The sequence below is a fragment of the Sipha flava genome, unplaced genomic scaffold (assembly GCF_003268045.1).
Source record: "Sipha flava isolate LNK unplaced genomic scaffold, YSA_version1 101_pilon_pilon, whole genome shotgun sequence".
NCBI lineage: Eukaryota > Metazoa > Arthropoda > Insecta > Hemiptera > Aphididae > Sipha > Sipha flava.
In genome coordinates this window covers 708709-721968 of record NW_020271715.1, presented here as the reverse complement: position 1 = coordinate 721968, position 13260 = coordinate 708709, and the positions used below count along the sequence as shown (strand labels likewise).

Here is a 13260-nt window from a genome sequence, read left to right as displayed (position 1 = left end):
TGAGATTCTCTAACCAACACTAAGTAATTTTAGTTAATTCGACTAATAAAGAATCAGTAAAAACCAAATGTGTACGGTATTTCTTTTGCAGTTTTGACATCGTAACACTAACGTTTACTTTCAGATGAAATATTATCAACGTTCATATCGTTGTGATGGAGCACCGATTGTATTTAACTGGGCGATGTACACTCAAAGCTGAAACACGATGGAAATCTAAATAAAATGTTCCGATTTGAATGTAACGACCGGTCTAGAAATGAATATTGTTCAGATCACCTGGAACGTATTAACGCCCGGTTACACGATAATTTTCAAGGTATTGCCTACAACATGGTTTAGTTATAACTTCAAAAATAGTTAGGTATACAATTTTATAAGCCATCAATAGAATGAGACTGTTATATCATTCTCCCTGGTAACATTGACTACCGGCCGTTATGAGTTTGTTTACTTTTCGGGTCATGCATAAACGTGTATAAATGCACTGTCCCAGTATTGAAAGCATATAACTCAAACATTTATTGTTATTATTACTATTATTCAAAAATGCAAAACAAACCAGTCACACAATAAATGATAATCTGCTTTTGATGCGATATAAAAATGTTCAAACGTATGGTTTTTTTGGTTTTTCTGCAGACCTATCATCACTTCCGCCAATATCTGCAGTTTTCTTCGTGATACGCATAAAGTAACCTTTGGTTTATGGTTATTTTAGTCCTGTCTTTATTTTCGACAGTCCCACGTGATAAACATGACAATACATACACCACGTACGCAGAAATACATATACTGTACAGGTACATAATGTACGATCAAAATACGTTTAAACATGGCCGTTTGAAAGTTAGGACGTCAAAAAAATAAAGGTATAACATATCGTTATTTATTTAGACCTTATCGCGATTGTTAATAGTTTTACGAGTATAGCTTTGTATAGTTATACAATACGATGTACAATAATGTATACGAATAGAAAAGTTATCGATGTAAATAAAATAATTTTCAGAACAATAGTTCCAAAAAATATTTTTTTTTCATTAACATTTGTTTTTTTTTTTTATGTTTGTTTAATTTATCATTTCGTTTATTTCAATAATTTATCGATCGAAACGATATTAAACCTAAGATATAAGTAACGAAATAACAGAATTTTTATTTTTTCGACGGCCACTTCCAAAACTCCCTAGTCGCACATTACTTTTCGACGTACAGAATGGACCAACGGTATTCGCAACATCAGTAGACCACACAATCGTTGCACGGCCTGTTTCAAAAAAAAAAAAAACACCAATAATGTATTCACACTAGGAATCGATTACTATTGTTCTGCGCACGGCGTCAACATTAATCGATACTTACTGATCGTCAATATTTCACGATGCACAGCTTCCGTTCCAGCAACCAGCCGACTTAAATGTAACTCCAAATTATTGGGTGTGTACTTACACGATTGCCTTTTACGAGTTACACGTCGAGTCCAATAACAGTGCTCAATGCTATCAATACCAATATCATAGTGCCGGACAATAAACGAAAGTGTTGTTGTTCAAGCGTTGTTCACAAGTAAACCGTGTTGGATTCATTAGAGTGTGTAAAAATACTATCATAATACCGTAACGGAACAACACGCCATGCATCGTATACAGAAAAATGTAAAACAACGTAATAAAAATTAGGTGGCGAAAAAAAAAAAGTTCAACGAACAAGTGTATAACAAGTGTACAGGTTGTACCGATATAAATATAATTACTAAACGTAAATAGGCTATAGCGACGTGTGTGCACAAGGTGATTAACTACGATCAGGGTAGTTATATATGTATATGTATACCTGTACAAATACATGTAAATATATATTACGGCGGGGTAATAGAAACCCCACTACTACCCTGCGCGTATAAAACAATATGGTGAACGCGTTCAACAACTTTCCTTCTGATGGCGCAATAGGTACGAATTATAATGTTCACTGATTTATTTTTCACACTCGTTAACAATGCAATCGTATAGCACATCAACACAGGTCCAACCAAGCAGATTACGACGCTCAGTATCAACAAAAAATAAATCGTTATGCAGGTTATATAGACTTCGAAAGATAACCCCATTCGGTTCTAGGCAAAAGCTCATATTTTTAATGGGATCCCTGATCTCCCTATACGGTATCAATCGCTACAAAAACATAAACAATATGTCTGTAAGCCTGTGTCTATAATTCATTAAAATGTTAATATTTGAAATCAATATGACTGAATACGTGCTAAAATATTTTAATACTACAAAATATTCAATAACTAAGCAAAATATATTAATTTTGAAATAAGTTTAAAATGTGGTAGTAGTAAAAAATAAAACGACATAAAAATTCCAAAATGATAACACTTCTCACTTTTTCGTTTACAATCTTTACGGAAATCCAAAGGCATTGTAGTTTTTATTAACGATAACATACACCGCGTCGACCTGATCGTTTCATGGAAACCATGCCTAATTTGACAAAAAAAAAAAAAAACAAAAAACCTAGACGTTAAAAACGATTTTTACAGTTATCTGTGAACACACGATTTATAAGTTAAGTTAGTATTACAGGTAGTAGGTATAGATATCAATTACTATAATTAAAGTTCGGATGTTGATAATTTATTTGGAAAATTAAAGTCATAAGCGATGCTTTTCTTACTAAAAATGTACTTAAAGACTTAAAAAAAAAAAAAAAAAAAGTGTATTAACTAACTAATTTTACGCTACGTGATTTGATTTTTCTATAATATTTATCTATATTTATCTTATTTAATTATGTTATAGTAGATAATATTTTTTTAAATTAATTATTATAATTATTTGCAATTTTAATCATTTTCTGCGACTACGAAGGAAAAATAATGTTTAATGGACAGTTTCAATTTTCTTTTAAATTTAAACTATAGTCATCAAACTGTAATAATAACCAAAATAAAACAAATAAAATAATTTTAATTATATTTAAAACTTTAATAAACAGTATAACGTAGTCTATTATTATATGTTTATTTATGTACTTAAGATTCACAATTTTTAGGTTATAAACGCATATTTATAAGTATTTTAGCACATCAACATCCAAACCCCAGATATCATAGTGAACAATTTTAACAAATGTTAACAAATATATTAGAATTTTAAACGCATTGATATTATACGAACGGTAACCACGGTAAATACTACGAATTAACAAATATATGATTAATACATACACAATTATAGACGCACCGTTGATTTGTGCGCTTACATATAATATATGGTACATTTTATATTATAAACGTTGAATCTATAGAGTTTATATATTTTTAATAATACATCTACGAATGTATTAAATTACAATACTAAACAATATTATAATATTTATAAATTAGTTTTATTACGTTGAATATTTTAGGGAGTAATTATTGTGATCCTTGACGAATTCATATACGCACTGACAAAACGTAATACATACGAGCGGAATCGGATTGGAAACATGCGCGCGGATTTGATAATTTTTTCTACCTTGCAGAGGAAAATCCAGAGAAAATATCTTAAATTTAAGCTTGTATAAATATTTCAAGTTTATCTATTTGTATGTATATGTTATCCAGGCCCACCACCCAAATGCTCTAGTGGATTTATTCTGACTGTGAAACACTACACCTTGATAGTGTACCATTTCGATCGTTGACGTAACAATGAAAATTCCGTGGCAATTATATACTCTCTTGGAACATTACGAATCGAGTCATTGAAATCAATAAACTAACAATCGACATAAGCGATATATTTCCATTTCATCAAAATTTATTTTGATCGAGTTTACAGGAATATCTCGATATTCTAATAGGCACTTGGGGAATAATAATTTTGTACAAGTCAATATTAGTTCATTCTTTGTCTGTCATCATGATAGTTCTAAATTGAATTTGTAGTTCAATTCAGATTGAATTTTTTATGAAACACTAAATTTGATTGAAAAGTCAATTTCCTTATTGGATTTACGTAAATTTTGCATCAAGTAATCACGTCATATATTTTATTTTGAAAATTAGCACGCCCATAGTTTATAACACTCGATAAATTTCAAAAGAAACCAATGAAAATAATGAAAATCAAAGAGAATCAACACGGGAAGAGAGGTAATAAACAAAAAATTCTAATAAAATTTAGAAAAAAAAAGAAATAAAATCTCGTCCAATGTAAATCAGGCATTTAATTTTATTACTTAAAAGTTTGAGCCGATATCGCTAAAATGCGTGCAATATGATAAGAACACACTCACGCATTCATTCGTTAAAAATAACTTATATTAAGAATTGATTACAGATATAAAACATCTACGATACAAATTTAAACGACTAACATTAACCAGAATGCCCCAGAACTGTTTTATTTTGTTTTATTTTATTATTATTTTTTTTTTTTGATACTAACTCGTAAAAGTCTTAGCTGTTTAAAATTATCTGGGTTTAAAAATCCAATAAAAAGTTGTTGTTTAGCTTAAAAACCACCATGCTATTATGCCTTCAAAAAAATACGCTGTTCATTTCAATATTTCAGTGATATATTTTTTCTATAGTTTTAAAACCATTTAACATTAATTTATGGTCGATTTAGTTAAACATATTTTGATGCCACGTGTGAAAAATACAGCTAACAAAACTTTTGCTCATAGTCTTAAAATCAAGACATATAAGTCACACTGCAATATTATTATTGTAAACAATAAGACCCAACAGTGTTTATAAAAGCATACAATTTCAGATGTGAATTTAATTATACTACATAGTTCGTATTATTAATAATAACTCAAATATGATTTTTACATTGGTAGTTAAAATATAATACAGTAATGTTATATATAATATAATAGGATGCTCTAAATTACTAACATTTCAAAGTCAAAAAAACTGTATATCGTTTACATTATTCATTTTTAACAGTTTTTTTTTTTTAAAAAAAAAATTTTTATTTTTATTTATTTCTTAGATTTTAAAGTTCAATAATAAGTGTCAATAATTTGGTCCTATAATTGTCTTTCGAGGGTACTAATTCATAGTTTGTGTTTTTTATTTCAAGTAGGTGAGCCTATATACGAAAACATGTATTTTATACATTTAAGGCACATTATATTTTTATAAAAATTTTAACGTAAATTAATTGAGCACATGTTATACACAATAATTGCATTTAAGTTGTCTTTCAATTGCTAGATACTTATATAAATTCATTTGACTTATCAGTAATAATATATAACTTTTTAAGACAATTAACTGTATTATTGATTTTGTATAAGATTTATAAGAAAACTATAATCTTTATTTAACCAAATTACATTTTTTATTTAAAAAGAAAATTAATTTTTAATGTTAAAAAGTTATATGAAAATGTTTTTAATAATATATTTAATTTGAACAACATACTTTTAAAAATTAGAAAAAAACAATTGGTGCAGGTTAATATTATTTCTTCTTATTTTAAGATATTAAATACAAAGTTTGAAAAATAGCATTATCCTGTACTATTGCATTGGTAAAACAGTAATTTAAAAACAATAAACATAAAGAGATAAATATCATTATGACATATTAACGTTATTAAAACGTAGTATCGTAGTTCATGAAGGTTTTATAATTTATTTATTTTTTGTTTTACTAACAATATCAAATAATTTATCGTTTATGTTAAAAATTATGAATTCACAAATCACATAATTTTTTACATGGTTAGGAGTGGATAAGAATAAACTCTAAGAAAATATATATATATATATATATATATATATATATATATAAAATAATATATTGTTCAGATTTCGATCGCTTTTCTATTTTATTGATAATTAAATAACAGTTATGACAATTATTATTACTGTAATTATTATTATTATAAGGTTTTGCGGGACAAAATTGTATTTAAAATAAACAAAAGAAATCCTAAATGAAAATTTATTACGTATTTTGATTAATATCGTTACACCCATAGTTAAATATTTAAAAACATTGTCATAATCAATAAATATTATTTTAGGAATCAATAAACGTTATTTGTTAAGTACGTCCAAATATTTAATAATATTTAAAGTTTACATAATATTATTTGATTAAACATTATTTCACTTTTATCGATAAATCAGTTTACTTTTTTTTCGGATTCCGGGAAAAACTGATGAAACTATTGGACTTACAATAATGTGTACTTTTTTTTATAAGTTTAATATGTTAGAAATTGATTGGTAAAAAATTTAAGAAGTTACTCTTCAACTCCACTTTGTAACACGAATTGAACAGGTTTATTATGTAATAACAATTTAAAGTTTTTAAAAACATTTAAAAACCCGAAAGCAAATCTTTTAAATATATAGGTGGTACGCGTTTAATTTTTCGATTTATTCTTTATCGTTTCTGCATAACAACCAAACTCCACTCGGAATAATTTTCGTAACGGAACAACTGCGGCGATTGCATTTAAAATAATAACACTATCCAACGAAAAAGCTAGAGAAATTAAAAGATCATTCAACATGAAAAAGAAATTGAACTTTTTTCTATTTAATATTCATAGTTTTTATCAATATTTACATTTATTTAAAGTTTTTTGTAATTTTGATAGTTGATATTTGAATAAAAAAAGAAATATTAATCTAATTTACCAATAAAATTAATACAAATTTGATTTGGAATATTGGTGTAAAATTAATTACATTTTTTTTTTCAGTTAATTATTTGGTCGTGTTCCAATAAAAACAAATCATAATTCAAAATTAACAAAATAAACAAAATAAATATTTTAACTCTATAGACAATTAAAACGGTGTACCTAATTGATGACTATTTTATTGTTGTATAATGTATTTATTTACGCTGCAAATTTACGTCGAAAAAATAACCATATATCATTGGATATTGAAAACTTACCATTTTAACAAATTATTATTAAAATAAAAAAATTAACATGTTACCTCAATATGCTGATAATGTTATTTTTCTTAAGTTCCGTTATGTAAACTAATAAATGACATGTGTGACATACCGATATCGTATCATTATTAGGATAGTTATTTAATGCAGAGTATTTAAACAAAATAAATGGTCAATAATAATTATATGGACAATATTTTAACTCTATTTATTTATTGTGTACCTATAATTTATTCGTAACGAATTATTTGCGTTTTGTGTACGTTAAAATAAAATCATAGTACATGTTTAAGAATTAAAAATGAACACATATTGTATTAATAAAATTAGTTCTGGATTGAGAATCGGTAAGTAATGAGAATATTCTCTCAATCGAGTATAGTTTTATTTTTATGTTATCAAATCGTTTTGAGAAAAAACCAAAAGTTTCCAAAGTACAAAAGAACATATCTATTCAAAAGATAAATTATATACTTCAATAGGCCAACAAGTATTTTACTTCGAACTGATCATAATCATATTTAGCAAAGCTTATGTTAACCGTACAAAAAATAAAATAGTTATTTAAGTATTATTGATTGTACTGCTACTCGTGTTCATTTATGTGTTTTAATTAATAGTTTTAATTTTTTCTTTTATAAACGTGAATGAAAAAAAAAATAAACTTTTTTCTTAAAGTGGATAAAATATGTGACGCACTACACTCGATTTCGTTACAGTAAAGGTAAGTTAAATGTTATGATTTCTAAACTATCTATACTGAATCAAAAATATGTGACTATAATAATTATTTTAAATGTACGTATAGACGTTTATTTCTTATTAAAACTTGAAAAAATTCGTTGAATTACATTAGAACAATTACTTACGTTTAGTGTAAATGTGTTATCCATATTATAAAACAAAGTCAATAATAATATTTATAAATAATACGTGCACAACATTTTGAAAATTAAAATATATTTTTCTAAATATTTATTACTTTTTAGTAATTATTAGGTTTAAGAACTTTTGTAAACAAATTAAAAAAACACACACAATATATTGATTAGAGATTTATTATCGTGTTTTTGATGTCACAGTGTGCATTTTTTTCTTTTTTTACATATTTATGTACCAATGCTTGCAATATAGCGAAACAGACGTCTGGTAAAAATTATTGTTTTTTTTTTTTTTTTTTTAATTTTGAGAACTATTATATTTTAATCTATTTTTAGTTATTTTTCTATTTACTCTTTAGTAGAATAATGAATACCAGAACGTCAATATTTAATTTTAAATTGCATTAATTCTATTCTTTTTTTAAATTCCTTATTTGCCTGTCGTCATATTTTTATCCTGTTTATTAAGGTTTATTGCATACCTATAGATACATTTTTTCCAAGTATCCGATACCTTTTAACTAAGTTATTTCATTTTAATCGAGGCTTAAGGTGGGTCGGTTGGGTAAAAATATTGTTCAAGACACTCGTACAAGTTATAATTGAAAAACTTCAATTGAATCATAAACGAGATTTAAAAACAATGGTGCTTACTTAAGACTTGAAATTTAATTCAAACGTTAAAAATTAGATGTACGGTGAACTTTCTCTCAGATTATTTATTGATTATACATTATTTAAATTTATATTGTGTATGACAAATATACGCGCGTGAAACATAATTAAATACATATTTTTAAACAATTTAAAAACTAGCTTCGATGGACCTAGTTACATATAAACATTTATCTTATAGAATTTAAAAAATATATACAATGAACTTTTATGTTTTCTTTTTTTAGCAGCTGTTAATGAAATTTGGAAACACCGGTAACTTTTAAATTTCGGAGAAAAAAAAAATGACCCATTTTTAATTGTATATTATTCTATCTATTTTTACCATTCACGTATGATACGAGTACGAGTATCTAGGTTTATCATTTTATTTTAAGTTTAATATACAACAAATACCACACGATATATCTTGTTTTTTATGTTTTGTTGTACTATAACTGTCTTGGCAGAACTGCGACCATTTAACGCAATGTTTACATAAATTGTATACTGTATTATGATTATATCAGCTAAAGTTATAGGTTATAGTTTTGTATTTGCATCTTAATTTGTGTATCTTAACCACGAATCTGAATCGATAAGAATAGTTTTTGGGTGCACGTTTCGTATATTTATTATATGATTTAGTATAATCAGAAATAAATTTTGAAGTATAAATATATACAAGTAAACATAGTAAACATAGTAGTTAAGACAAAATAAAGTGAGTATAAGATTATTATAATATTTATAAAATCAAAAACGAAACCGTTTTATTATTATGTTGGTAGAAATGTGTGTTTAGAAAATATCTTAACGAAATAAGTACTACATCAGTGTTTTTTTTTTCTTCTTATCACATATACAGGGCTAAAGTGGAGTTTTTTGTTTCGCATTAAACGGTTTAGTACAATCAACGTTTCGTTGAAAGTCAACTAAATTGGTTTGGAAATATCATAGGATTTATTGCGGACAACTGTGATGGTTTGATGAGGATTTTTCATTTGTAACCGCTGCACGTTGATCGTAGATTCAATGCGGTTCAGTGTGAATCGTTATGGACTCGATGTAAGTGAGCATAATACGCGTTATTCCGTTATCCGGCGAGGCAGCTATATTATTCCGAACGCGAAAACACATATGGAGAACGGTCGGGCCGAAAACAGAAAAATCTGCTCAAGTATCAGTATAATCGTAGCCGAGGGACTGTAGTCGATTTCCGACGTTGCGAAATCCATTGTGACCATGTGATCCCGGGCGGTAGAGGAAATTTTGAACTAGAACAATAGTGTGAGTTCGTCTGGAACGTGCGACATGGTTAGCCGGTGGTAGTCGAAAGTTTTCGGAACTTGTCGGTCCAATACCGACATCATGATTTTGTTACAAATCGGAGAGAAAAACGATAATACAAAAAAAAAAAACACTGTCGTAGCGATTCGCGTTTGGTTAGAAAATATGTGTAAAAAGGAAATAAAAAATAACGCTTTTTCACACATCAAATAAACTTCGGGGGTAAACGGAGACGGGGTTAAAAAAATTTCATTAATTTTACCAAAAACGGACGTGTAAACGTACGATATGGAGTCGTATCAATTAGAGATGTGATATGACCCGGATTTGCCGAAAATCCCAAACATACGGATTTCGAATTCCGAAATCCAATTTTTGTTCACGCGTACACAATTGAGTTTAAATTTGTCGAACGTGTTGTAGCGGTTTTGATATTCTATTGATCGCACGGTAATATAAAACAGTAGTTTTTACTAGTTAAAATCATTCTTGAAATGTATCAGTTTAATAATAAAAAAAAAAAAAAAAACCATGCAATTTATTTCGCTACAAGTAACGCATACGAAAAAATGCCGGTTCGAAGAGCGAAATTTTCGATTTTAATATCGGAGCATTTAGAACATAATTCGGGTTTCGGAACCGGAAAATCCGTACGTGCTCGGAATTGGGCGAATCCGGAATATTTTCCCATCACTTATGTTAACCATTCTCGCACGCGTCACGTAACGTTTTCGTCTGTTATTCTTGTTAATCGCGTTGTTACGGGACGCGGGACGAGGATGGGATTATTCGCGACCGGCACTTAATGTACAACGACGGGCCGGCCCCGGTATACTCACTGTGCGTGTCGAACTTCCTGATGATGGTCTCTATGACAGTGGTGCGCTGGGTGACATGTCCTCGGCGTATTGGCATGCCGTAACGGGCGGGATTATCCACCGGGCGAGCCCACCATGCAGTCACCTTACTGGCCACGCTGGTGCGGCGGGACGCGTGCGCGGGCGGCCGACGGCACTGGCCACCAGCATAACCGGTCCCCGGCGACCGGCTGACACGGCGTCGGGCGCGTGGACGGCTCGAGGCGTTCGGTGCGAGCGGCCGCGGCGACCGACGGGACACCGGCCGCGGTCGGACGGACTGACGGATCGGACGCGCGGGTCAACGGGCACGGCGTCTGGCGGACGTTGGTCGGTCGGTCGGTCGGTCGGTGCGACGGGCTGGATCGCGCTTTGACCGGCGGACGTTTGCTGCGGGAGTCGGATCAGTGGGGGGGAGGGCGCGCGAGCGGCTGAACGGTCGTCGACGGGTTGGCGTTGCACGGCACACTGCTGCTGCCGGCGCGCCATCCGTAACGCGGGCAGCGCCGCGACGAAGACGAACGCCACCACCGCCGATCGACCCCGACACGAGCCGAACGTGAGCCCGTTAACGGCGGGGCGCGTGTGCGTATGCGCTCGTGTACACCGTTCCACCGCGAAATGTTCGATTCCCTCGCAGGCAATCGGACGCGTGACAAATAAACGATTGCGGCCGTATTATTCGAGAGCTGAAGACGGATTTTCGCGACCGCGCGATGATATTTGCTATTTTTTACGATTATTTCTATTTTATTTTATTTCTTTTCAAATTCAACAAGTCTTCGCTAGTAAAATGTTGAGGCCCCGACAACCGTGTTTAATATTCGATAGCTTACGTACGAACAACCAAACGATTGTAGCTAATACGGTAGATAACGGTTATAATAAAGATCGTACACACCTAATAAGAATTAGACAACGGTCTAATGAAAAATTGTGGATTGCGTACATAAGTGTTGCTGGTGCGCTTATGGAAGATTATTTAAGGTGGTGGTAAAAAAAGATAATGAGTGGGTTAATAGTTTAAACAGGATTTCGATAAAAACGTTTCATTTACGGACATATTATTGTTGTTGTTTTCAGAACCCAAAAGGGCATGCGCGTAAGAAGTGGACTTAAAATTCAAGATTTAAATTTGTAATTAAAGGATTCCTTGGATTTTCGTCGAATGCGATGGATGCGGGATTGGTGTTCGAAAAGAGGTATAAAGGACAAACATCATTTGAAGTTCGCCGTGTGATCGCATCCACACAAGCAGTACTACGATTACAGGGTTGCTACAGAATTTAGAGCACCCCCATTTCGTTGTAAATTAAAAATATCTATAAATAACGGCATGGTTCCAGATGCCATGGGAAGTTTACGTTTGTTAATAAATGTGTATTAAAATGCTTTTATTTCACTACCACGTATTTTTGAGTGGCATAAACGATTTCTAGTAGGTCGTAATAAAGTGGAAGACGACGTGTCAAAAACTGACAGTAACTTTCAAAAAATCAATGATATTGACAAGGAGACCGTTGTACACATTTTTTTTATGATCAATTAAATACGACACAAGTGTGCATTAAAATGGTCCCTAAAAACCTCGTTCAGGAACAGAAAGATGGTATGCAACAAATTTGCACAAATATTTTCGAACACATGGGAAGTAAGCCAAACATTTTGAAAAGTTATTAATTAACATTCAAAGATACTTGGATTTTCAAATATGATGCGGAACCTAAGAGATAAACCATTGAAAAACGTCTGCATCGCCAAGAATGAAAAAAGCTCGAATGAGTAAGTCAAAATTATAGGCCACGTTGATTGTATTTATTATTTTAGGAGGATGAATATTATTGAATGGGTACCAAAGGACAAACTATAAATCAACATTATTATTTACAAATATTAACAGCACTCAGAGAAAGAATAAGAAAAATGTGACCGAAATTATGAAAAAACAAATCGTTGATCTTGTATTAAGGTTACTCGTTGGCTTTAACGCTTTACCTGTCAAGCAGTTTCTGGCCAAAAATCGAATTTCAATGCTGCAACATTCCCCCATAAATGCCATATCTCGCTCCATGCGACTTTTTGCTAATCCAAAGATTAAAAACTACATTAAAAGGGACACATTTTGAATCAGTTGAGACTGTAAAAACATATTCAACAGAGGTATTAAAGGCACTACGATAAAATAGCTACACCTCGTATAATGGTATTATGAATATACTAATGCCTAATAATCTAAATATTGGATATGTGTATCAGTAGGGGGTGTGGGTTAATCATGTAGCACCCCCAATAATTGAACTCTAGTCGCGCCACTTCACATAAGGCATAATTGGTTGGACAGCTTCTGTCACGATTCCACATTATTACATCGATTTCGTCCTACGTTGTTTTGGGTATTACGAAACGAGATCAAGTGATTCGCACTGTTCTCTAATAGTGTAAAAGGTCTAGAAGAAAATATCACATATACATTATGATAACGGTAGAGCCCAGATGTTTAACGTCCAAAAATAAAAAAAAATCTCTAACAAATGTTATTTGTATTATTCTGAATATTTAAGAAAGTTTATAAAATCGTTAAAATCGCTAAAATTATTTATTAATTTTTTAATTGATAATTGATAATTATAGTTTATATATATATTCG

The 13260-nt window shown here is 30.6% G+C and overlaps 1 protein-coding gene across 7 annotated transcripts in view; it reads right to left on the bottom strand.

Moving 5' to 3' along the window:
- The window catches only part of LOC112680945 (potassium voltage-gated channel subfamily H member 2), a 156138-nt gene extending 145047 nt beyond the window's left edge, over positions 1 to 11091 (bottom strand). For 5 of the 7 annotated variants that reach the window (XM_025551184.1, XM_025551211.1, XM_025551225.1 and 2 more), the window contains exon 1: positions 10596 to 11090. In XM_025551184.1, coding sequence (XP_025406969.1) covers positions 10596 to 10671 — 76 coding nt within the window. In that variant the 5' untranslated portion in view covers positions 10672 to 11090. Of the gene's footprint in view, positions 1 to 10595 lie in introns of all 7 variants that reach the window. The other 2 variants (XM_025551201.1, XM_025551232.1) reach the window with 1 other exon arrangement.
- Positions 11092 to 13260: the final 2169 nt, after the last annotated feature.